The sequence below is a fragment of the Calypte anna genome, chromosome 1 (assembly GCF_003957555.1).
Source record: "Calypte anna isolate BGI_N300 chromosome 1, bCalAnn1_v1.p, whole genome shotgun sequence".
NCBI lineage: Eukaryota > Metazoa > Chordata > Aves > Apodiformes > Trochilidae > Calypte > Calypte anna.
Window position 1 is genome coordinate 158742259 of NC_044244.1, and position 25442 is coordinate 158767700.

Below are 25442 nucleotides of genomic sequence, written 5' to 3' on the forward strand. Positions count from 1 at the left end.
TTCACTGGAGGTAAGTGGGAGCTGGGAGAGCTAATTGCACTCCCAGCATTCGGAACAGGAAAGAGAGATGCTTCTACCATAGCATGCCCACTTGAGTGTTAAGAAAAGATTTTCACTTCCAGCCGTGTGTTGTGGTTCTCACAGACAAGAGAAATGTATTGAAATAAATAAACCAAGTGTTGGTTTGTATTTCTAAGCCTATTTATTAACTAGAATATAGAAAACTATGATGTTCGTATTTGCATTTAGCTGAAACTGTTGTTCCTTAGGGAGAAATAAACACACCATGTATTTGTTCTAAATGCTTTAATTATGCCCTTCACTGGGATAAAAGGAAAGAAAAGCTGACAGCCAGCAAAAGACAAAATCCAAATTCTTTTCTTTCATTAAATATGACATAGATTGTAAAAAGCAATATTTTTACCCTTGAAATGTTTAGAAGTATTGACATTCTGTCCACTCAATTGTCAGCTTGTCTTTAGAGATAGAGCTTCTAGGTTCTTAGCATTTAGTAAACTGACACTGATCTCTATTCTTCTTTAAACTTGTATGCAATTCTGGACTTAAGAAAACCCTCCAGGGTAGCACAAAAGGTTCTTACTGTGGACATTGCTATCCTTATACTTGTTTTTTCTGCTCCTCCAAATTTCTGTTGTTGAATAAGCCTTATTAGTTTTATTTTAAGTCTCAACAAAGCTTGAAAAGGGATTTGGGGCTATTACGGGTTATTGTTCCAGAGGGAAAAGTAGAAGTTTTAGCTTGGGCTACTGAAATGAAGCTCCTTGGTGCCTCAGAGGTGGTAAGGAAAGGAGAGCAGCAGGATCTACACGGAGGCAGAACAGAGAACTGGGGAAGCTGGAGGCAGACCTGGGAGGGGAAGGCAGCACAAAGTCAGCTTCACAGTCTGTGCTTGTAACGAAAGTCTGCGTCAGAGCCTGCCTTCTTTACCTGAGCAAAACTCTGGTGGAATTCAAATTAATAGTAAAATTGAAAGACTGAGAAAAAAAAGGATTTGCTCCTGTGTGTACCACATAGGTATATAAACAAAATTAGTTGCATGTTAATAAAGGTTAAAGCAAGAAAATGTATAAAACTGTGGAATAAATTGCCAAGAGCAGGAGCAATGGCATAGCTTGATTTCTCTGCCATTATTCATATTGCTGTGTTTACTTTAGAGTGCTAGAGAAGTCCCTTATGATTTAGGTAAAGTTATCATGTTTTACTTCTATTGGCATGCAAATTCTTCAAGGATAAAATGTCTGTTAAATTTCTCTGTTTTCTTTCACTCCTGCTTAAATTATGAAGCGTGATTTGTGGAATTTGCCGTAATCAGGGTATAATTAATTTTCTGCTAAAATGTTTCTGCATATGGCCATGCAAAATAAGTATCTACCATGCCATCAGTTGGTTAAAGAATCAAAATGGGGATGACAGTGTTTTTCTAAAGAAGATTTCTCTGAATCTTTCCACCCACAGGCTCTGTTGAAGGCAGTAAATAGTCCATTTTTGTTAATGAAGCTTCACTCATACAGCTGGGATTGTTTAATATTTTACGAGTGTTACTTTGTTTTGCTCTCAACGATCTCAGGCAGTTAAGGATTTATGAATCGTGTTTTTCTCAGCCCATCTGCGGTTTCCTATCTTCCCTGGCCTTGAGAATATGTTTAAATTTATTAAAGCGAAGCAAAGGCTCATTATTTCAAAGGAGAGCCAAAGTGACACAGTGAATTGGTTATTAATGGAAAGGCACTGCCATAGGGCGATTGAAATTTAATGATATCCTACAAGAAAAAAATGAGGGTGTCACTTTCCAAAAAGTCATGCTAAATGCCAGCCTTTTTAAGGTCCTGCCGCTAATTTTATGCCTGCGCACAGTAATGTTTTCAAAAGCGTTTAGGAAACACGGACCAGTGACTGTACTGATTATCCTTTTCACCTTCTCGCCTGTTCCAAATGGGTTTGTGCAGTGAGCGATTTAATCTCTAAATATAGGGAACGTTAAAAAAAATAACATTGCTGTTTTTCACAAGCTAAGGGCCTTTTGCAATCCTCCAGAGATGGACTTGCAAATATGCTATCTCCATATGCTCACAGTAAGCTCTCAAACTGGCTCATCACCAAAAAAAAAAAAAAAAAAAAAAAAAAAAAGAAAACAAAAAACTTCAATCACTTTATTTCTTCTGCTTTTCTGTCATTCAAGAGGTGTTTTAGGTACACAGAGTACATTTATCAAAATTGAAGTCACACATGTTTAGAGCATACCTAGGAAATTATTTGAAGATTTCTCCATCTTCTCCCAATTGGAACACATTTCTAAAACAGTTCTTTTTTCCTGAAATGCCTTCCACCTGTTTCTGTATTTTCCTTAGTTTTTAATACAATGTTCATATAGACTTTGTCACTATGTTTTCTCAGTTTGAAAAACAAGTTGTGGGATTTCTTGGCAAAGTCTGGTGTATTTTTCCCAAGTGAAAATTGAGCCTTGTTTGCTTTTTTTTAAAAAATTTGAGCTGGGTATAATTCTCAGACCATAGAGACCCAACAATGTGGTCCTTAAGTGACTGTTGAAACAGTTCCAGATGAAAGAGGGAATGAGGGGAGAAAGGGAAATACCTGTATGAGGACTTCAGGATCAGGCTGATAGAAACTTGTTGATGATGCTGGTGCTCAATGGAGTATTTTTGTTTAATGTTCCAGTGCTAGTGATAGCTATATGGTTCCTTCTGGTTACGTGTTTCAATACATGATTTACTACAACTATAACCATGTTTAAGCACAATTGAGGAATACAGACTGTGGATAAATCACAGATAGCACAAGGTCTGTGTAAATGTGCTGGACAGAAAGTAGCTTGTGACAACCATGCCGAAAAAGCAGGTTTTACATTAAGCACCTCACAGTGTTAGAGGACTGCTCCTCTGTAAAAATAGAACTGACGAAGGATCCTCATACCATGAGAACAAAACTGCTGTGGCCACACAAGCTATTGTGTGATCTTCCTCAGTTTCAGCCACCAGGATTAAGAATGCCCTTTGGTACTTCCCCGTAGCTGTTCCCCTAAAATGTCAGCTACCCCAGAAAGCATGCAAATACCCATCAAAGCAAAAAGGGGTAGTAGCTTAAAGGGGTATTTGGTATCAATCATTCTCATGTAGAGGTAGAAGAGGAGAAGACATACTAGGTCATCCAGTTTATCTCCTTGCTGATGTGGGAAATGTTTCTGACGTATATTTTCTAGTGCCCTGTCCAGTCTGGTTTAAATACCTGATGCAACTCATTTATATTTATATTGTAATTTTCTTACAAACATAAATATAAAACCAAACTCCAGACGTTGCCCTTGACAGGCGCATTAGTAACAAATCATTTTCTAACCTTGCTTATGGTAAATTTCAAACCATCTGCTGACAGGTAAGCAGAAATTTCCTCTTTTTTTTTTTTTAACTCTCAGAATACTTTCGGTTCCTGGCCTCAACAAATGAAATAATAAAAAACCCTACAAACACTAATTAAAAAATGACAGCTCTGTATTTTTTCTAAAGGGAGAAATGTTACCCTTTCTGGAGGCGTGCATCTGACAAGCATGCCCTGCACAGGGTCCTGCCTCTCCTACGCATAGGATAACCTGTGGTCTTAAACATACCATCTGCTGTCTGCGTGCCATTGAGGGGGAGGCAGCATGAGGGTAATAAAGACTGGGAGCCATCTCCCTCCTTCTTACATATTCTTACAGCCACGAAATAAATAAATAAATAAATAAATACATTATTGCCAGATTTTGAACTCTTTCTTCTACAGAGCAGAATCTTGAGGTGAGAGATTGCACTTTTGTTCAAACGATAGAAAAGCCATGGTGGGGAAGAGTTATTTTGTAGAATGAAACCAGGCTGAGTGAAGTGAGTTGAGGTGAGTGACATTTTTGAGGAGAAAGGAGCAGACTTCATTTCTCAGGCCTTGGTCTTGGGTTCATGAGCAGGGGCTGGTAGCATCACCTGTTCTACAGGAAGCAAAGGCTGCTTCTCAGTGGATGGAAGCCTCTCAGTGAAAGGGCCTTGCTCTGGTTAACACCAGGAGGTGGAGGGGTTAGAAGGAAGGGTTAGTTTCTGTGAGATGCTAAGTGTCTTTTTTTTTTTAGCTTAAATCACTGAAAAGGAGGGATCTTCAAAACTGGGTACACGGATTATTGTAGTCAGCACCATGCCTTTACAGGGACTTGCTGTTGTCTGGGGTAAGGGGGCAGAAGAGTCAGAAAATAAGGTCGGTAAGACCAGCAAATACTGTGTAAACTGAAGCCCTAATAGGATTTGCATGCAATTTTAAAGAACATGGGGAGAAATTGTGCCTCAGGGGCCTGCAACTTGGGTTCCTCTGAGCTTCCTGTTTTAACTATAAACTTATCATCCTATAACCTTTCTAACAAAGACATAAACACTTCAGCTACATATATTTTGATTGCTTCATGACAGTTTACTGGAAGCTTAGCAATGACAGATCTCTTCATTGTCTTTTTGCCAAAATTTGTCCTTTAAGTCATTTTTGTTGACTGCCCCTTTTAGCAGCTCACCTTACAATGAGAGAGGAGACAATTAATGGGAGGGTGATTTATCACTGCCAAAAACTGTCAAGGACTTCTGTTGTAGCTGGAGAAAAAGCAATTTCACATTATGGCATTTCATTCCGAATACATTGTATTTACAGCTCACAGTTTTATTTTCAGAGCCTATTATCAGGTGAAACAGTTGCATCTGAAATGTTGTTTGTGACATAGGTGACCTGTTAGGATTTGATAAGTATTTACGCCAGAGCACAAGGGGCTCACACATCTGCTGTTGGCAGAAGCAATGGAAAAAAATAACCTGGAAATGAGGCGTTTGATTTTTCTGGTTCCTACACTCGAGCATCTGTTGCTATAATTAAGTGGCATTCAGTAATTGCAGAGCAATGGTGAAATAAACATATGCATTCTTGCCAGCTTTTAGGATTTGGTGTCCTTACAGTAGGAGAGACAAGCAAAGTGACTTCAGCAAGAACAAAGGGTTCTGTAACAAAGTTTAAAAATTAACTTTCCTATTTCATAAAGAGGAATTTTATAAGGAAAAAGGAAATGGAAGCAAAAATATAATCATCTAAATGGGCTGGTAAGTTTTGTACATTTAAATAGATCACAGCAAGAGGTAAAGCAGAATATTGAACTATCCTGTTGAATGTACGTGACTCCCTTGGGGCTGTATTTAGAAACCAAACATTGAGGGTGCGATGCTAACAAAAAAATGAGCATGCCAGAAATGCATCATACAGATAGAGTTTCTAATGCAATGTACTACTTGAATTTGATGGGGGAGTTGAGCAGAAGACCTCTGCGAGGTCCCCTGCTGCCTTTGTTTATTCACCAGTTGTGGTGTAAATGAAAATAGAACCTGGTGATCAGCTCAGAACCTCAGTCAAAACAGTTGTTATTTTTTTTTAATGAACCATTTGTAAGACATTAGGTAAATAACCAAATGTTACTTATTCTGTCATGAGCTTCAGTGTAGTTCTTTAAGTTATTTTTTTAGAAGTAGGATAATTGGGGTGTGCATTTTTTTCTGAGAGGATTTAAATCAGAAGACTGTCTCATCTGATCAGAAGTTTTTGTGATTGTTGTGGTTTTTTTCTTACAAACAGGCTGTCCAACAAGTGACTTCAACGGTCCTTATACTAAAAATAGAAATTAAAAAAAATAGATAATTGAATAGCAGTACCCATGTAACCCAACAGATAACAGATATGTGCCAGTTGTAGCATGTTATAAATTCTGGAAACCTAAGAACAGAAAAGAGGGTCTGGCTCTTGCTGACTGTCGAGGCCAATAAATAAGTAAGCATGAAAAAGAGCTATTAGTATTGTTTGAGGAGGCCATTCTTATATATGCTTTGGCACTTTCTCTTGCATAGTCTGAAGCAAGTTTGGCATTAGTTGTGTGATTCCTTTTTTCACTGGTGGAGTAAGAGGAATCACTGTGCAGTGGGCAGGCAAAAATAGCAGTATCTTGCATGTATACGTAGATAAATACATGCATGGAGGAATACAAACATATGCATAAATATGTATTTGCATGCAGAGAGAAAGAATGAGGTTTAGAACAAATAAAGTAAAAAAAAAACCTAAAAAATCTTGTTTACCAGAGATGAGACATGTTTGAAAAAAAAAATTGTCAATAATTTTTTCTTCAATTTTCATCACTCATGCTCCTTCCTACATGGCCATAGCAAGACATAACAGGTCAGTCAGAGCTTTAAGGAACAGGACTGTCACAGGATCAGGGTCTACATTTTAGCTGGATGTAAATGTCAGGTTGCTTTTCTCACTTACCTGTTCAGATAGTGACAATCTGTTAATAAATGTTAATGCTAATATTTTGAGGGTGTGTGTAGATTGCTAAACTGGTATATATAGATGCATTTATTTAAATCTGATGCTAGTTTCAGTTATTACATTTGAAAATTATTATTATATGTATTTCCATGTATAATACTAAAAAAAATACATCTGATCAGGCTTGAGGACGTAGTATAAGAGACTGATTTTAATAAACTTCCTATGTGGATTAACCTGGGGGTTCTTATTCTGAGAGTGAGCTATTGGATTTTGATAGTGTTTTGGGAATCCTCTTGAAGAATTGTTTCTGAACTGGATGAGAGTCAGGAGACTTTGGTCATGTTTCAGGATTTGCCAGTGACCTGGTGTGTCTTTGGACAAAGCACTTTACCCCTCTATGCCCATTTCCCTCTGTAATTTTTTGCAGACCACTGCTTTGAGGAAGGACTTATCCCTTAAGCCTTTGCAAAGGACTTTGATTTACTTTATGAGCCCTAGGCACTAAAAAATAAGTATTCTACCAGTAAGTATTTCATTGAGCAATGTTGGAAGCTCTTTATTTTTGATGGAGGCAAGCCCATGGACAGTGGCTATGAGCCTACTCCCACCATCCTTGCTTTCGCTTCTGTTTCTGAGCCATTTGAGCAGGGAATGTGGCATTAGGACCTCTTACATTCAGTGCTTTTTTGCCAGCATCCATCCTCGGCCTATTAAAAGGAAAAAGGTAGTTGTGAGAACTCTGACAATAGTTAAAGATCTATTATGTTGTCCACTAAAAACTTAGTAGAGGCTATAGGAGTGATTTTAATTGAGATTTTTACAACCGTTTGATAACACTGTTTTGATCACTGTATTTAGGGCTGGATTCCAACAGTGGACATAAAACCTCTGACTAATCCACTGAGTCACCCAGTCCCTGTCATATATTGCTTAATGGTCCATGCTGCCAGGAATTATAATAGCTTTCTAGTAATAATTTTTTTTTTTTAAAGAAACTTTATGGGCACAAAGTCTTACATAAGTTTAGAACTTAGATTTTTTTAAAAGGCAAAGAAAAGTTACTAGAGCTATGCTAAAGTGCAGAATTTTCTGTTTTATTTTCAATAACTGTAGAGAATCTTATATTACATATAGTGTAACTTAATGACTAATATTCTAACTTTGGTTGGTTAATGTTTGCAGGGCACTTACAGATGCTAGAATAATCTCTAATGTTTTTGCTCAATCTGCTCTGGAGATGGATGAAATAAATAGTTTAAACTAATTAATGTAACACCAGCTGTTACAAGTGCTTGGCAGACGTCTGTGAGTTTTGATGGGCAGAGAGCGGCTGTTGTACTTGACTTTATTTTAGTACAATGTTGATCACAGTGTAAGCTGGAATAAATGACTAGCCAAAGGAAGGAACAGAGGATGAGTTCTATGTAATGCAAAATAAATATTGCCTTTTTTTCTGGAAATATTTTTTGAGGTCAAGGGAAAGCTATGGCAGACTTTTATTAAGTCATAAGAATAAGTTGGATTTCAGTGCTATTTGTATACATGTGATTGATACATTGTGTGGTTTATAATTATTTATGTTGCACTCTTGCAGAACTTTCAAGATGCAAAACAGTTATATCAAACTGGACTGTACTTTGCTCTGTCGCCTTAATTTATCAGTTCATCATCAAGAAACACTGCAAAGCCAAAAATGTATTCCTAATGAGAATTTGTTGTTTCCATGTGACTTTATAAGAAGTTAAAATATCCATGTAACTTCTCTTTGAAAGTTGGAACATAGAATAATTGTGCTGTGACAGGGAAACGATGGCTGCTATCTCTCTATGTGCCAGCATTAAGATAACAGTGTCATTGTACAGATTGTTACCCTGTGAATATGTCTAATAAGTTATTACAGCATGCTGAGCAGATGGCAAGTGTGCTTCTGAAAGAATTGATGGATGGGATATGATGTCATCAGTGAGATGACAAGGTTCACAAGGTACTTGACCTCCAAGAATAAGTCCTAACTGGTTAGAATTCTAAATGGTGAACTTTTGTGACACTGGCTAAATGGGAAATATGTGCAATTTGTATTTCTTTATGGTAGTGTTTACCCTCTTCACTGAACTCCACATAATGGGATTTGGTCCCTGAAGACTTGGAGATATTGTTGGAAGGTTTCACCCTGTAACCTTCAGAGGATTTCAAATACAAATCTATACTTTCAAACTTTAACAAAATCCCACCGAGTTATATTTATTGTCAGGTTCTTATATTTTCTTTCTTTATATATATGTTCATATAAAGAATTTAACAGGGGTGTTCAATTAATTTAATGTATTCTCCCAAGAGAAAACTAGTTAGTGAGAAAGTACAAAGCATAAAATTATGTTTTTGCTTTTATAAGAATGTGCTTAAAACTGTGGACTATGCTAGCCTCACAAGGACCTAAACAGTACCACTAGATTCTCCATCTCTTAATTGTATTAAACAAATAAGTATTTCGTCTGCCCATCTATCAATTTATCTAAATATCATCCTTCTTATTCTGTTCCAAATTATAAAGTGGGATCTACTCTGTTAAAACACAGGGTTCTCAAGTGGTCCTCTTAGTTCTCTGCATGATCCATGGAATGAGGAAGGTGCATGTGAAAGCCTGAAGAGGGAGAACCCAGCTGCTAAAATTTAGGCACTGTCTATCAGCTCTATCTGATAAGACACCTCCCTTCCCTTTGTTATATGGGGAATTTAGGCTCTTATTTGGAGGGTACTGCTTCCCTGGCAGACTGGATAACCCAGGCAGAGGGATTCTACCCTTCCTTTCTTTTAGGCACTCTGTAAACCTCGGCAATCAGAAAGTGAATTCTGTGTGTGTATTTTTACAAGCAATTATGCAGATAGACAAATCCTTCAAAATTTGGAATTAAAAGTTTTCCCCTATGCATTGTAAGTTAGAAACAGAAGCGGAACATGTGAAACGCAATATAGAGATTATATTAAGCATGAACAATTGAAACAAATGAGATAATTGAATATTAAAGATTCATACTATACCTTTCCTACAATGAAAGTGGGATGCAAAAACTTCAGGGTCAATATAATAAAAGCTTTCTTTTCCCATTGATTTGCCTTTATTTGGCTACAATCAAAAGCAGGAAGATAGAGGGAAGAGGAATGAGCACAGTAGTTAGCCTTTTTTAATCTTTAATAAAATTCTCATGGTTTCTTAAAATGCTTATTTTTACTTGGCTGCTTTGAAATTAGGAGATATATTTCTTGTGGACAAATCTTCCATATTTTATTGATTTTTGCAGAACAAAACATAAATGCTATATAGAAAAATAAACATGAGAGCATGTATATGCATGCTTATTCTGAATCCTTTGTCCTGTTTATTTTCAACACTGATACTTCTTTGAGATATTTGAATATTCATGTGACAATATAGGAGTTATTTACATGAAGTGAAACAAGAGGAAACCAGATAAAAGCACTATAAATCCTATGAATAAAACCAATATATTATAATTTTTACACTTCATAATGTTCTGGGTTTGAAAGAAGTAAAAGTTGTTTGTAAAATTTCTGCTACTGGGGAATATTGTTCCATTTCTTAAATCAGCTCATAGGTGCAATAAAACTTTCATAAACATGTTACAAATTGCTTCCATCTTTCCTATATAAATAAAATGCTGAGGGTTCCTAAATTACCTCAGAATTACAGCAAAGCTTTGTATTGAGTTGTAAATGTTATAACAATGTATCAATTTTAGTGTAATTACTCTGAAAATATGGATTACAATTTAAAGTTTCCATCTTTTTTTTTTTTAAGCTGATTTCAAGTCCGTGTCCTTAATCATCCAGCCCAATACAACTCATGTAGCCCTGCATCTGATTTTAGTGGTGTAGGAAATGCACAGGCAGTGGAGGGAAGACACTGTGTATAGTTTACTGTCTATATTGAATTATTGTTGCTCTGGTTTACTGCCACTTTGTTTAAATGTAGTAAGAGAGCAGTAACCTGCTCAAAATGTGCTATGATTAGGGCAGCATAAAGATGAATCTTAAAAAAAAGTATTTTCACTTTCTAGAGCATGCACACTTTGGTAGTAGGTAGATTCAAGGGATTTGATTCAGGTCTTTTAAGGTAATATGAAAAACCAATACAGAACTTCTGTTTATAATCATGTCTATCAGTTTGTTGGCATAATTAAACAATACTCTGTCAAAATGTTTAAAACCATCAGATGAGTTTATCAAATAATTTGTTAAAGTATTTGAGTTTTCAGGTTTTTAATACAGCAGACAAAAAAAAAAAAAAAAAAGAGAATCCACATCTCCCATCATATTGTTGTAAGTGTATAATTTATGCAGCTCAAGTACCTTCAGGAGTAAAGCCTTTTCTGCTGAGTCTGATCACTGTGTACATGTCTGTATGCATGTGTATGTGCTAGAGACATGTAAAATATTAATACAAGGTAAACGAGTGTTCACCAAGCTCTCTTTGCCATATGGCCCCTGTGGAGGATAGAAGGCCCTGGATAGCTTAGGCCTGCCATATGGACCTGGTGGAAAAAGGTAGGTCTTACACACAGAGCAAACCCACCATATGGACTGGGTGGAGCACTCAAAACTCTAAACATTTCTCATACACAGAAGAATGTAAAAACATACATAATACATTGCATACAAAAGTGATAGAAAAATGGATCAATTGTTTAGGTTTAATATGATGCTTTCAAGCAGTGTCCAAAACTTTATAAATAATCAGGGCTTATTTTGAAATAGTAAAGAGAATCATCAATCATTTACAACTATTTTACTTTGCGTTTAACATCTGCTGTATAATGGGACTGTACAATACCACCCTTAATAAGGGTGGTATAAAGGCATAACAGCAGAAAACAGTGATAGAGGTGAAGCAAACTTTCCCTGAATGTGATCCCTTGGCTTTTTTCCCTCTCCTGTTCTAACCTGAAACACAAATGTAACACTTTATTGAAGAGTCATGAGGCGAGTCCTGGATTTGGAAATGGCTAAGCATAGGCTTAGATCATTGGCTCAACTTTTTTTCCTCTATAAAACTGGAAAGATCCATGTGAGCTGAAGCTGTACTGTTTTGATGTCTGAGTTGTCTGTTGCTTTTTTATTCAACAAATCTCCATTTATTTCCCACATTAAAAATGGGGTGGTAATAAATAGTGGTGTCTTTTATAGACTAAACTGATAGTAAAGTACCATAGTAAAATGCTCATTGTATTTCAAACCAATGGATTTAATGTTGAACCCTCCTACACATTCCCATGCAAATAACTATATTGGCTTGAATTATTTACACTTCAAAAAAAATCAGAAGTCTTACTTTCATATCTGTTTTCATCATGCTTTAGATTTTGTTGGCACAGTTTTACAGGTGACAATGTATAATCAGAAAAGAAGTCAAGATCTGCTTTATTTTTAAAACAGGGAAATTATTGAAGCTGATTTATCCCTTCAGATTTTTGCCACCATCTTCTCCTTTTCTCTAACAGCATTGTTGTTTTCTCTAGTCTCTAGTTAGACTTGAATTTTCAGCAAACAGAATAATTTCTTTATATCTTGGGATAATAAACTACTGAAACAAAGAAACTATAAAAACAAGTGTTACCAAGAAAAAAAATGTTTGAGAAATAAGGAAAAGAGTGTAGGGAGCAGTAGAATATACTGAGTTATGGAAAAGCTGGGAGAAAGAGAAAACAAAGGAAGGTGATTCTGAAAGTAATAAAGACTTTAGATTTTCATTTTTGAACTAACTGAATTATACTAAAAATCTGCAGAAGGGCAGAGTTCATCAGGAGCACTTGAGCTCCTTTCAAAAACTGAAAAAAAAAAAAAAAAATCATTGCTGGGACTTGCTCATCTCAGTCTTCTGGGTCCAACAGTTCACAAAACCAAGCAGGGTGGTCATTTCCTGATGCAGTTCTTGCTCTTTTACTATCTAGGCTAAATGCCAACCTGCTATCGGTATACTGAATAAAAGTATTATCCTTAAATATATAATGAGCTCATCAGGTTAAGATAATAAAGCTTGTGTGATTTGTTTCAATTTGTTTAGGCAGTAACTGTTTTCACAGTTCTATAATGGTAAAGGTCTTGTGATTCCTGTTTATGTTTCTTGTTTCTGTTAGGATTCTTGTTTCTGTTCAGTTATCACATGCATAAATAAAGTAGTAGAGAGCACTTGAAACTCTTAGGATTTGTATTTTGCTTCTCTTACATAGCATTTATAATTGCTTAAGGAATGGAGTAGCTTTTCAATTACATTCTTTTCATAAGCATTGAAACATTTACACTAATTTTGATTTGAAACTGAATTAGTAAAAAGATCTGTCCCTGTAGCAGTGTTACAACACATATTTCCTTAGTATTATGATATAATATGGATAAAAGGCTTCATTCAATATTTAATTTGTGTGAAGGTTTTTAACTGGATTGTGGGAAGCATTGTATTTTACCAGCAAGGGTATGGCAAGTGCGCTGTGTAAGGTACCTTAATTTCCTGTATTTAATGTAAACCAAACTGATCCAGGTTGCATGACAGCTCTAAACTATTTTTTATCTTCTTAAATCAGTGCTGAATGTGATCCATAATGTATAAATACATAATGGATATTTTTTTTGTCTTTTGTAACATGTATTCTGATATATTAGCATAAATTACATATTCCAAGACATGAAGACATATGCAGGCCAAATCATGGCTGTATTTTCAACAATAAATGCAGGAAGAACAAGCTCACTTTAAAGTGGATGCCTCAAATGGAGCAGAAAACATTAGAGGTAAAACTTCTACATTATTCTATCAGTGAGCATCAAGCTAGTGAATGCCATAGAAGTCTCACTAATGGACACATTCTGGCAGTTTGTTGCAGATGTTTGATGAATGAATTGAAAGAGGAATCATATCACATGTAAAAAGTGCTTGCCTTTTCATTCTGAATTTTGTTTCTGAGCACTTTGGGGTTTAGGGATTTTGGGTTGTTTATTATTATGGATTTCTGTGAAAATCAGATGTTAGGATATAATGTATAGGCAATGGGTTGGGAAATGTGGCTGTAATATTGTAAGAGACTGCTTCTGATGCTATAAACTATGAAACTGATATTGAACTCCCATAGGCAGACAGCCAAATTTCTATTAGGATACCATAACCATATAGTACAAAATGTGTGCATCAATTATGGCCTACAACATTTGCATCTGACTACTGGAACCATTCCACAGATAGACACATTAAGGAGGTTTATTATATTTGTTAAAAAAATATTGCAAAATAATTTTTAAGAGTGAGTTAAATATAACTGATAGATTTTTTTGCAGATGTGGGGTTTTTAGCCTCAAAATTAAGAAAGTCTCTGTGCTATACTGCCTCATGACACTAAATCAGCTCACTCAGTTACTCACTTTGTATCCTTCTTGGTGAGACTTGGACAGAATGGGATGCTTCACATCCTCTTGTTTTCAGCTACAGTTACTGTAGCAGAATACAGTTACTATGGGCAGAGATAAGGTCTTGGAGTTACTAGATCTTATATTTCTCTAAAAAATGTCTGTTTCCATTTGGGTATTTAAGCAAAGAGTAGTTATCATTGAACTAATGATGATAAAACACTTGCTACCTCAAACAACTGGAGGGTTTGACCAGCACAGTTCCCTAGGGAATTCCTTTTCAAAGGGTGGCTTCTTCCCCTGCATTTCCAATGCACTTGTAGCTTTGGCTTGCATATTCAAGAATTACTGAGCCTACTAACAAATATCCCCATGCAATTGTGTTGGATGAGTTAATAAATAAGTTATTTTAAAATTATTTTCTTTTATTGGCATTTTTGACTCTATGAGTGAGACACTAATACATCTGGGGTAGGCATTTTGGCACGGAGAAAGCTTGGGGATGGGTTTTCTTAGTATGTTTCTGTCCTGCTATGCATTTTTAGACTGCTCGTCTTGTTCAGTGGTCTAATTAATACATTGTCAGTCTGAATATTAGAGGCACTTGATAATATGCTTTTTCTCAAAGAAGTTATTAAAATAGTGAGCACTCATAGAGTCATACAGGAAGGTGAAGTGAATGTAAGTGTAGATGTTTTAAAAGTATTTGGTTTCTGTAAAAAGAGCTGTCAGTAAACATTCTATATATTTCTCTAAAATCTTATATTTTGTTACTTTATTAAGAAACGAGACATCAATCCATACAAGTATTGCATTAAACAATTAATTAAAACACATTAATCATTACATCCAGTTCTACGCATTCGGGTGAGATGAAGATTTTTCTACTGGGGCAGACTTGCATTCTAAGCTACCATGAACGTGAAATGTTTAAATCTCTTTTGTCTCCTCTGCTGAACTTCTCTGACATATTTATTTGTGTATCACAGTGCTACTGACTTCCGTGCTGCCGCTTTACACCAGGTGCCAAGCAAGCCTGGTCAAACTCATCTGCTCGCCAGCACTCTGGGGATGAGGGGCTGGAACAGGTTACGTGTTGCTAAATGAGTGACAGCTGACCAGTGTTGCACAGACACATCGCTGTCTCCTTGTTTTCTGTTCAGGCATCAGATTCATGCTGTCAGCAGATTACTGAGAACACGGGACATGTGACAAGGCAGCAGGGGCACTGATGCTTGGTCTCCCATAATTGCAACACAAAATGTTGACTTAATTTTTTCTTTCCTGAAGAGAATGAATATTAGAACTATTAACTGAACAGAGACCAAGAAAAACTGCAAATTCAGTGCAGTTCTAGGTATTACCATAAAACCTTTGACTTCAGAGACTTACAAGTTACCCACTGTGCTTTTATCAGGAATTCCTTTCTTACTGCTGTTACGCTTACTATAAAAGAGTGTTGTTATTTAAGCTGACAATGACAAAAAATGCTAATATTATTGATGTTCCTTATTTTTTAAAGAACCTTAAATCCCCAAATAATAGACATTATTCAACTTTTCTTGTCCATAGGTCTATTAAGCCAAACCGTGTGGCACTTGACATGATCCAGTACAATCTAACAAAATGTATTTGTTACATTCTGTAATGTTTTTTCTCTGCATATTACAGTAGCCATAAGGAGACAGTTAAAGTACACTGAGGAGCAGGCAGCACAGAAATCAGTATGTATGCATTTTGCAGTAGCCATACGGAGACAGTTAAAATACAAGGAGAAACAGGCAGCACAAAAATAAGTATGCACAATGTGGATGCATTGCCTTGTGTACTGCTTTTATCAGTAGAGATGTGCATATTTATGTCCATAATTTTAAAAATGTGAGTTTTAGAGTACATGAATTATGCAGTTTTTAAGTCCAGTCCCTAATTTAAAGTTTGATGTTAATGAGGAATTGAGCTCAGACTTAAAATACTTGGCGTGATCTTTGATTCTGCATATGTTTAGGAAAGCTAAATGTGAGGTACAGTCAGGCTACCTAAGTGAGGGAGCCAGCTTCTGCAGCCTGTGCAGTAAAGGAAATTAAATTGCTACTATCATAAATGGTGAGGTTTTGCTTTCCTAAGCAGGTATCTCTTTACTGCATGGATGGTTACTGACACCCTGCATCACGACTTTAGAGGAAGCTTAGAATGACTCTTGTGCAGCTATAGGGAGACACATCTATACAGCCCTCCACATGCATTTATGCACATAAGCAGTTGTCATGGAGTTGCTACAAAGCCAAGAAACATCCTTTTTATCACTCAGTATTGCCTAGCTGATGGAGTGGAGCTAGCAGAGTACTAATTGGGACATTTGACATGAACTGGTAATATACATTTATACTTTTTCAGCATCTAAAGCACAGATGGCCTTAATGTGCATCCGATCCCTGCCAGTAGCATATAAGAATCTTTGAAAAAGAAGTAATGGGCATAGTTGTTATAATTAAAAAGTTCAGGTTATAATATCATAAAACACTTTGTATTTGTGCTAATAGTTTTTTAAATAATGGAATTAAAATATTTACTGTAACTTTCTAACCATCAGTTTGTCCTTAGGATGTCATATTTTTTAAGGGTTAATTAATGTAAGTCACTGTCAGATGTTCAGGATATTTATAATATAATTATCAGATATATGCAGAATCATCTCTGGTTATACTTTTTTATTAATCATTTTTTTTTCAATTTCTGACCATTCCATGCACTTTATAACTGTGGAAAATTTGTTGTAAAAGTCGTGAAAACTTTTGTTAGTGGACAGGATTATTTTTATTACAGAGACAGAGAAACTGTATAATTTTATTTTAGGCATTAATGTGTTTTAATACCAAAGAACACAAAGTGGTAATATCACTGGAATTTTAACATTCAATTATGGTAAAATACATTTGGTTTAAAATATGAATAGTAATTTATTCTGAAATATTGTGAAATCCTAAGAATAAATAAATCAGCAAATACTGCTTGACCCAGCCTTAATCAGTAATAGGCTGCAATGTAAGATAAAGGTTATTAAAATAATCCTTTTATTGAAAGAGAAAATTAGATAAGTTGCGCTGATTGCCTCTGAGGCCCTCCCAGGGACATGTAAAATGAAGAATAAACTCAACTTGATCTAGTCCAAAAAGCCTGAAGAAATCCTCACAGCTGGAACATCACCACTAATTACATTTTTGCTTTTTGGATCTATTTAGCCAACTTTTTCCATTCATTTGTAGGGAAGTTATAGCAGTAATTCCTTAATGAAACTAAAACAGCTCGTCTTTAAAGAACATATTTCTATATTTTTGCTAGTGACAGCTACACATTTCATTTGCATTTAGCCACAGTTCTTGTAATACTGGAATTGCTCATACAAAATACACTGTGGAGTGGCTGGTTTGTTTATTTCTTGATGAGTGTGTATAAATTTCTTGCTCCTGGGCACTCTTTTCTCCCCTTCTTCACTACATAATCCCAGTCCTATTATCCCTCTCCAAAGTGTTTGGCCACCTGGACTGTCCTTCTTTCCTATTTCCTCAACTCAGTATTTCCCAATTTCTTGGTTAGTCTCTGTCTCCTTGTCAAGTCATCCCTCTTTCCAGAACCCCATGTCCCAGTTCCAGAGAGCAATGGTTCTGTTTTTTCCTCCATATTTATAGATAAATTGGCTTGCAAGGTATTGATGTATGTCACTGAGCCTGGGAGAAAGAGAGGGCCCTAATCTTGTGTCCAAGGGGTGATTCTCCATCTGGCTCTAATTTGCCATTATAGAGACAACTCCAGCTGCAGTATGCTCAGTGACACTGAGCAGTAGTGAAAAATGATCTGCAGAGATGGCATTTTCTTTAAAAGGATTAAAGAAATACTGAAAATAAATTAAACTCTCTTTTCCAGAATGGACAAGCATCAAGTTATAGTATTGTATTTTCAGTAGTTAAAATTAGACACAATCATCAGTAAATATTCGTCTTAATGTTGGCATCTAAACCTACTTCCAAAGTGGACATATAAAACTAGATTCTTACATACTGTTGTTCTTGTGTTGTCTTTTACATCATGTCAAAGTCTGCTCATTTTGAAGCTGTGCCACTTAGAAAAATGGTCCATAATGGTAGAAGTGATATACAGATGTGTGAGTTCTATGACCTATTTGCAAGAATAGGTTTGACTGCACTGGATACAAAACCACCCTGTGCAATGTACAAGTAGCTATAGTCCTTCCTGTGCAAGCTTTGCCTGTTAATCATATTTCATTATTGGTGAGTTACTATTCCCAAAGTCCTCAAGCAAACTACCAAGCCAAGAAATAGAGCTTGGTGGACAGCATTTGCAGTTGTACTGTTAACTGTGAGAGCACCAGACACTGAAATGAAACAGAAACAAAAAAACAGCTAGTCAGTCTCTTTGAATATTTGATATTTCCCCCACTAGTCCTAGCTGCCACAGTTGAGAATGTTTTCATTTCAGAGTATTTGAGTATGTCCTGGAGAACTGTTCTTGGCATAAAAATAAGACACTAAAATGCATGTTAGAAAAAACATGTTTTTGTAAGAGTTGGTTTTAGTACATTGCTTTTAAAGTTTGTAATGTCCCTCACAGTCATCTCAGTCATCTCACATTGCCCCTGGTTACATGCAGGGTGAATCTTGAATGGCCAAATCTAAAGCAGCCAAATTAGAGAGCATGAGGATTTTTTTATTTTTTTTTTTTTAATTCTGCATGAAGTCAGTAAACATTTCTGTTCAGCACATGGCACTCCCTGGTTTCTGTGATAATATAAATCATCAATTAGAGATGAATTAAAATAGAAAAGCTTTTCATACCTGAAACATCCTACTCAGAGGAAGGTGAACTACAAAACCTTTTACTAAAGGGTGTTTGACAATATAAACCAAAATCATATTAAGCCAAATGGGATATATTGTTTCTACAAAAATGTATGCAGCAGATTTATGGTAGTAAAAAGTGAAAACAGGATTCTCTTTCATCATACAAATTGTTAGAAAGAGCCTGTTAAAAGAACAAATGCACATAAAGTATTTCACACAGAACAAAAAATCATCAAAATGCATTACAAAAAACCATTAAATTACTACAGATATGTGGTAATCTGTATAGCATTTTTTTGGAGCCAGCTATTATCACTTGCTTTCAAATTCTGGCGATATCAGTATACTCTGGTTTGATTGGTGACTGGTCTGAACTTATCCTACTTGCTTTTGGGAACAAAGAGAAGAGAATGGCTACCTCTATTCATCTATTATTGTTTAAATAGCTGTCACAGCTTCCAGGATGTCTGTTTCCATGTTATCTGGTGAAAGAATAAAATAGAATGGCAGCATACCAAATATAGTGAAAAATGGTCATTGTATTTGGCCCAAACCAGCTGCTGTTTGCAGATAAAATCTGGTTAGAACAAAAACAGGTGAATTTTGGAAACGGAAGAACAATGGATGGAAGAGATACAGCATTTACAAATATTTTAAAGATATTTCTCACATGCACACTTGCCTATTATGTTGATTTAGTTCATACGTCAAGGCGCGTAGCTGCTCAGATGCTGTAGGGGCATGAGTTACAGCTTGTCCTATCCTTGTTTATTTGTTAATTTATAGCATCTTAGTTCCCAGCACAGGCAGGGGCAGGTCTGGACACTTCTTTGTTTGGCCTTGTTCGTTCTTTTTTTTCTCCTTTCTTTACACTGTTGTGCTCCCAACTCTGACAATGGAGTTGTAGATTGACCCTCTTTTGCCTCTTGCCCTGACTTGTCTTCAAATGCTTCCTTTGATGCATTTAGTCTGAAAATGCCAAATCTGTTTCCCAGCAGGGGCTCGTCATTTTTGCAGAATTCTCAGCTAGTATGTTAAGAGGAATATTAGTAGTTCCTTCACAACAATTTAAAAGATGTTTGGCTAATGATTATTTAGAAACTAAGATATCTCATCATATGGAGAAAAAAGTACTTCTGAAGGAATAGAATGCTACTAAGATAGGCAGTTATATTTTAATTGGCTTTGTTTACAATGTGGTTTTTCTTAAAAATGCATTTTCAAGATTCCTTCGATCATTGCTTATCTCACATCCACAAATACTCATACTTCCTGTGTATAATATGTACATATGCTCTGTTTCAAACATACTCATGCTTGGGGTTTATTTCACTAGGGACATCAAGAAAACAAAGTCACATTAGTCTGACTATTTTTTCTGAGTTGACATTTCATTAAAATAAGTTCATAGCAAGTTCAACTCTCTAGTCCTACTCTTCAGTGTAGATTTGTTTCTGTTATTTATTATAACAGAAGAGTTCAGATGTTATTTTGAGTTCATTCCATTCTAACCTCTTTTGAGCTACTTTACTTACTGCAAAACTGTGCCACACATTGTTAGGAAAATCTTTGGAAACTTCACAGCATGTTTTGAGCATGCACAAAATACAGGAAACTTACTGTATATTTAATTCTAAAGTAGATACAGTAAAAAAAAAAAATATTCCTTTGCTTAAATTATATGACCAAATCTGAGTTAGGACCTTTCTGTAACTCAGCAATTGCATTGAAGAGCGTAGTTTTCAAGTGAATTAAGGCTTCTGGAATTTTAAATGGATCAGTTTTATCCAGTATGTTTTTAAATAGTTTGACAATTTGATACCGAAATTTCTAGTAAGATCCTAAGCTGTCTTAGGAAGTATAAGTCATTGGTCCTTTTCTCTGACAAACCTAGAGGCAACTGGTGTCTTTCTTAAGTTTACTTTCTTATTTATATGGGTCAGCTCCAACAGGTATTAAGTGATTAGGCTCTTTCTTGCTATACCATGCAAGTCCAATGCTTTCACTGGAACCACTGATATAAAAAAGTTCTTAGCAAAAAATACCTCAGTGACATAACAGAGAAGAGATTTTGTTATTTGTGTATATGTATGTACTTATGTATATATGTATGTATATGTGTATATATTAGTTCATTATATAGTTCATTAGTATATTATAGTTATTATAGTATTATAGTTCATTAGTATATTAGTCTGTTGGGTAGGAATCACTTAGGAAAGCCAAATTTGGAGCAAAGGAAAAAAGAGCTTTCAGCTATGCAATACTATTGTGTAATGTTTATCACTCTGTTGTCTAAAAAGGTTGGTTTTATTTAAGGTTTGGGTTATTTTGATTAAAGAAAGCCTAACAGTCCTGACAAAATTTTGAAAAAGCATTTGGGAATGAGTTTTCACACTAAAATAGGATTTGAGCTGGATGATCTGAGAACAGTGTTAGTTTGCAATACCCAGGAATACCTAGGTTGTCTTTTCTCATGAACTGGTGAGTATTTCTATAACATTTCAAAAGTTGGAAAGAAAAGAAAAAAAATATATCTACAGCCAAATGCATTTTACTACAGAATGAGTGCAAAGATGTTCATGTTTCCAGGGGTTGGCATAAGGACAGGGTATGCATCCACAGAGTACATTTTTCAGAACCTGCTTTGAATGTCAGTCATGTCTTGTTGGTGAGGAGATGGAGCAAGAAATCTGCACCTGAACATGGCTGATGGAGATTAATTCCATCTGGAGTAGTGGTAGATGGGCACTCTTGGAATGAGCAGGGACTCTGAGTGCTGGTTTTCTGGCCCTGGGGTCATAAATACTACACTCTAACTCCTTGCTGCTGCAGATTTCAATTTTCCTGGTCCTAAGCAATGTCCACTTATGAAAGTGCCTTACCCATTCAGAGACAACTTTTTTTAGGCAACTAGGATCAGAAATTTAATGTAATACAATTTCTAATGTACATCATAGGATAAATACAGAAATGTAACTGTTATTGAAAAAGAAACTAAAATACCTCAAAACATAGATGCTTACTGTCATCAAGCCCAAATGGAAATGACAAACTCTGTAGTCAAATAGCTGTGAAGAGGTCTGCATAATACCAAGGGTACACTCTGATATCCTTGCATTGTATTGAGATACACCAGTGTGTGTCAGTTTGTGACCGAGCCCTGGTAAGAAGCGTGTAGATATGTATGTAGCTGTGTATATGTACAGATAGTTTTCCTTTTCATAGAATCATAGAATCATAGAATTAGCCGGGTTGGAAGGGACCTCAGAGATCATCTAGTCCAACCCTTGACCCACCGGAGCAGTTGCTAGACCATGGCACTGAGTGCCACATCCAGTCTTTTTTTAAATGTCTCCAGGGACGGAGAATCTACCACCTCACCGGGCAGTCCATTCCATTTTGAAGAATTGAGATTAATATCTGGTGCAAGAAATTGACCTAAATTTCTGTATCATATCAAAAGTAGTCTAAAAATGTTTCAAAAAGTAAAAAAAAACCAAAACAAAAAAACCAAAAAACAAAACCAAAACCAAACCAAAACAAAACAAAACCAAAAAAAACCAAACAAAAAAAACCCAAACCAAACTAGGGTATTGAGGTTTTTATTAATTCTGATTTTTTTCTTTTCCACTTTGTAATCTGTTCGCAGATTATCTGTGAAACTTTAATCTTAGAAGTCTTCAAGATGTGGGAGGTTTTTTCACATTGTGATGTCAGAACTGAGCAGATATGATTGTTACAAAGATCCCACAAGGAGTTTAGCACTAATTGTTAGAAGATGTCCGTGCTTAAAAAAATTAGGCCAGTGATTGTAACCATGCTGTTAATTTCATGTATCGTTCTGAGCATGTTTCAATTGTGGGAATCAGGTGTACATTCTTGATTAAAAATGCATTGAGGAGCTGTAGTTTTTCTTGGTGGTGCAGAATCTTCTGAGCTGTAAGTGAAGCCATTAAGAGCTGGAAGGGTTAATTGTATGGGAAGCCTTGTATTCAAGTACTTTTCATATACAAAATATATGTCATAGTAGAAAATATTCTATTGTCAATCCAAATAGAACACAAGCTAAAATGAGATAATTGGGAAGGTGCCCATAAAGTCAGTCTGAATATATTATCACAAGTATATGAGAGATAATATTTGTTTTAAAAAGATTCTATGGCACTGTAAACTCAGTCTCATTAGAGACTGCATTTAAAAGGCTTATAAAGTTACTCATTAATGTTATCTTGTTGTATCTCCACAGCTTTTTCATTAAAGAAAATTCAGCAGAAAGCATTTTCTCCTGATAGCAGGAACCAATTTGCAATAAATGTTCTGGAAACCACTAGGGAAGCCATTACTGAGGTCTAATAAAAACAGACAAGCGTAACTTGTTCTATATTTTTGTTTCAATCACATACAGATGAGACCCCGCTCTCCACACCAACCGCAAGAGACAGCCTTGACAAACTTTCTCTAGCTGGGCATGGGCAGCCACTACCTCCAGGTTTTCCATCTCCTTTCCTATTCCCTGATGGATTGTCCTCCATAGAGACCCTCCTGACTAACATCCAGGTAGGCCTTTTTGTAGATCACCTTAAAGGGATGGAGAGGAGCCAGTTGCAGTTTTGTCTAAATCAATATAACCATTCTGATTTAATCAGTTCATAAGATGATTTGGATCAACGAATTTACTGAAACTTTCTAGTAATTTAGGTTTTAAAGGAACCACAGCAAAAAATTAATTTCAAAGCTGTCACAGTACATAAAAATACAGATTGTTTATTAAACCACAGCAGAGAATTCGATGAAAATTACATTGGTGTGTTTAACAACATTTGTCTTAAATGCTTTTTATTACAGGCTAATGAAATGTATCTTACTGTTTAACTTTATCTCATTTACTAAGCAGAGAAACATTTTTTAAATAAATAGTTATTTTGCTGGAGTGCCAAGGTGGAAATGATATTTGAAGCTATTTGAAAAGTGTCTCCCATAAAAGCATTCACAAAATCCACTTTTTTTATAAATAAGCTCATTTCACTTAAAGTACTGTCTTCAAAGAATAGACTTCAAAGGGTATTACCAAATTTTTTGCAGATTTCCTATTCAGTCGTCACTGTGTCTGTTGTGTGTCCAGTGCAGCTTGATTCAAATACTAAGGGTACAGCCTGATTCAAATACTAAGGTATACAGTAGTATGTAGCTTGGAGCCAAGATGTTAGTGTTTCATATTAGAATGAAGAATGTTTGTCCACAAATTTAGGATCATGTGTTCCCCAGATGCAACCTTTGCAACAATATGGTCGTATGTGGCATGCAGAAGAAAAATGGTCGTGCAGGAAATAATGCAGCCATATTGTACTCATCTGTGCAGCTACCAACTTCTAATGTCTTTGCCACAGTATTTTTCCTCGCTCATTTCTGTAAATACATGAATTCAATTAAAAGACATTTAGCAAAGCCTATGACAGAATAGGGCCAGATCCTGCAAATTTTACTTTCTTAAGCAATTTCATTAAAGTTTAGGGCACTCAGAGCTGTTTTATGAAAAGTATATGTTCCGTTCATCAGTGATCTTTTGAGACTGAGTAATGAAAAAATACTGCTGTATGAGTATTAAATATTGCTTTATCTGCCTGGTCTGAAAGAGTGTATTTTTGATTGCTTTTTGTGGTTCTGAGACTTAGGTTCTTAAATACTTAAATACTTAAATTATAAGCCAGGGTAATTATACAACACTTAGCATTCTTCTAACAGGTCTGTTGCAATCTTTAAAGAATATGTCTTTTTTCTAAAGAAAGATATACAGTTAGCAAAGTATGTAATGTCTTAGTTGTGCATGCATGTGCAGGAGAGTTCTTAGTAATTTTTTTGACAAATGTGTGCACTCAATGTCTCTAGACAGCAACCTAATGAGCGAAGCATTCAGCATCAACAGGTTAGCTAATCTTGTGATTGAATATGAGAGTGCTGCTCTACTTCAGGATAAATGACCAGAATTAATTTGCCAAGAATGCATTCAGTTTTGTTTTACAGAAAATGTGAACATGAAATTCAGTCATTGCTTTTAAATAAAAAACTACAGGCCAAACCCTAATCTTAACCGGAGTGATGAGATAAATAAAAGGCAACATCATAAAGAATACAGAGACATCTTCTGTGCCTTCTCTCATTGTGCTTTTGTACTTACTGCTCCTTACCTTGAGATTCCACATCAGCACAAATCATCTATCAGGGCAAACAAGTGAGATGTAAGTCCTGTTGGATTTTTTTAGCATGTCCTCATGTTGCATTACATGGTTTCCACAGATCTCTGGAAGTTCTTTCATGTACCATCATGACATTTTTTCCTTCCATAGTCGAAGAAAAAACCTGCATCAGTACAATGTTAGAAAACCACTTAAAAAACCAACCCAAACCAAGCCAAATTAATTTGATTTACCCATCTGTGCAGAAAAAGTTAAGTATTCTCTTTCAAGCCGCAGAGTCTGTTGCAATAACCTATGCACAATAGTGGCATTACTTTAACGAATACCATCTAAAATGGTTTCCATATTTTGCAATTATTGCAATAAGAGGGGGCTACACTAGGCCCACAAATGAGTTATAAATTGTTACTCCAGCAGTTTCAGAACTGAGTTTTTCTGTATTTGACTCTAAGTTTGAGCTTGTGAAGGATTTGTGAAAAGAGAAAGTTCTGTACTGTGGTTCCTGCTTGCAATATCAGATGTGACTTTGCTAAGAAATGCATAAGCGCTACCTGAAACCCATGACATGTTTATTTACTACATGAGTCAGAAGGACTTTTGTCACTGGGTAAATTCCTCC

The 25442-nt window shown here is 35.8% G+C and overlaps 1 protein-coding gene across 1 annotated transcript in view; it reads left to right on the plus strand.

Moving 5' to 3' along the window:
• Positions 1 to 25442, plus strand: part of DACH1 (dachshund family transcription factor 1) — a 351097-nt gene that overhangs the window by 280396 nt on the left and 45259 nt on the right. Inside the window, exon 7 of the mRNA XM_030469246.1 lies at positions 23035 to 23186. Within this exon, the coding sequence (XP_030325106.1) occupies positions 23035 to 23186 (152 nt within the window). The remainder of the gene's footprint in view (positions 1 to 23034; positions 23187 to 25442) is intronic.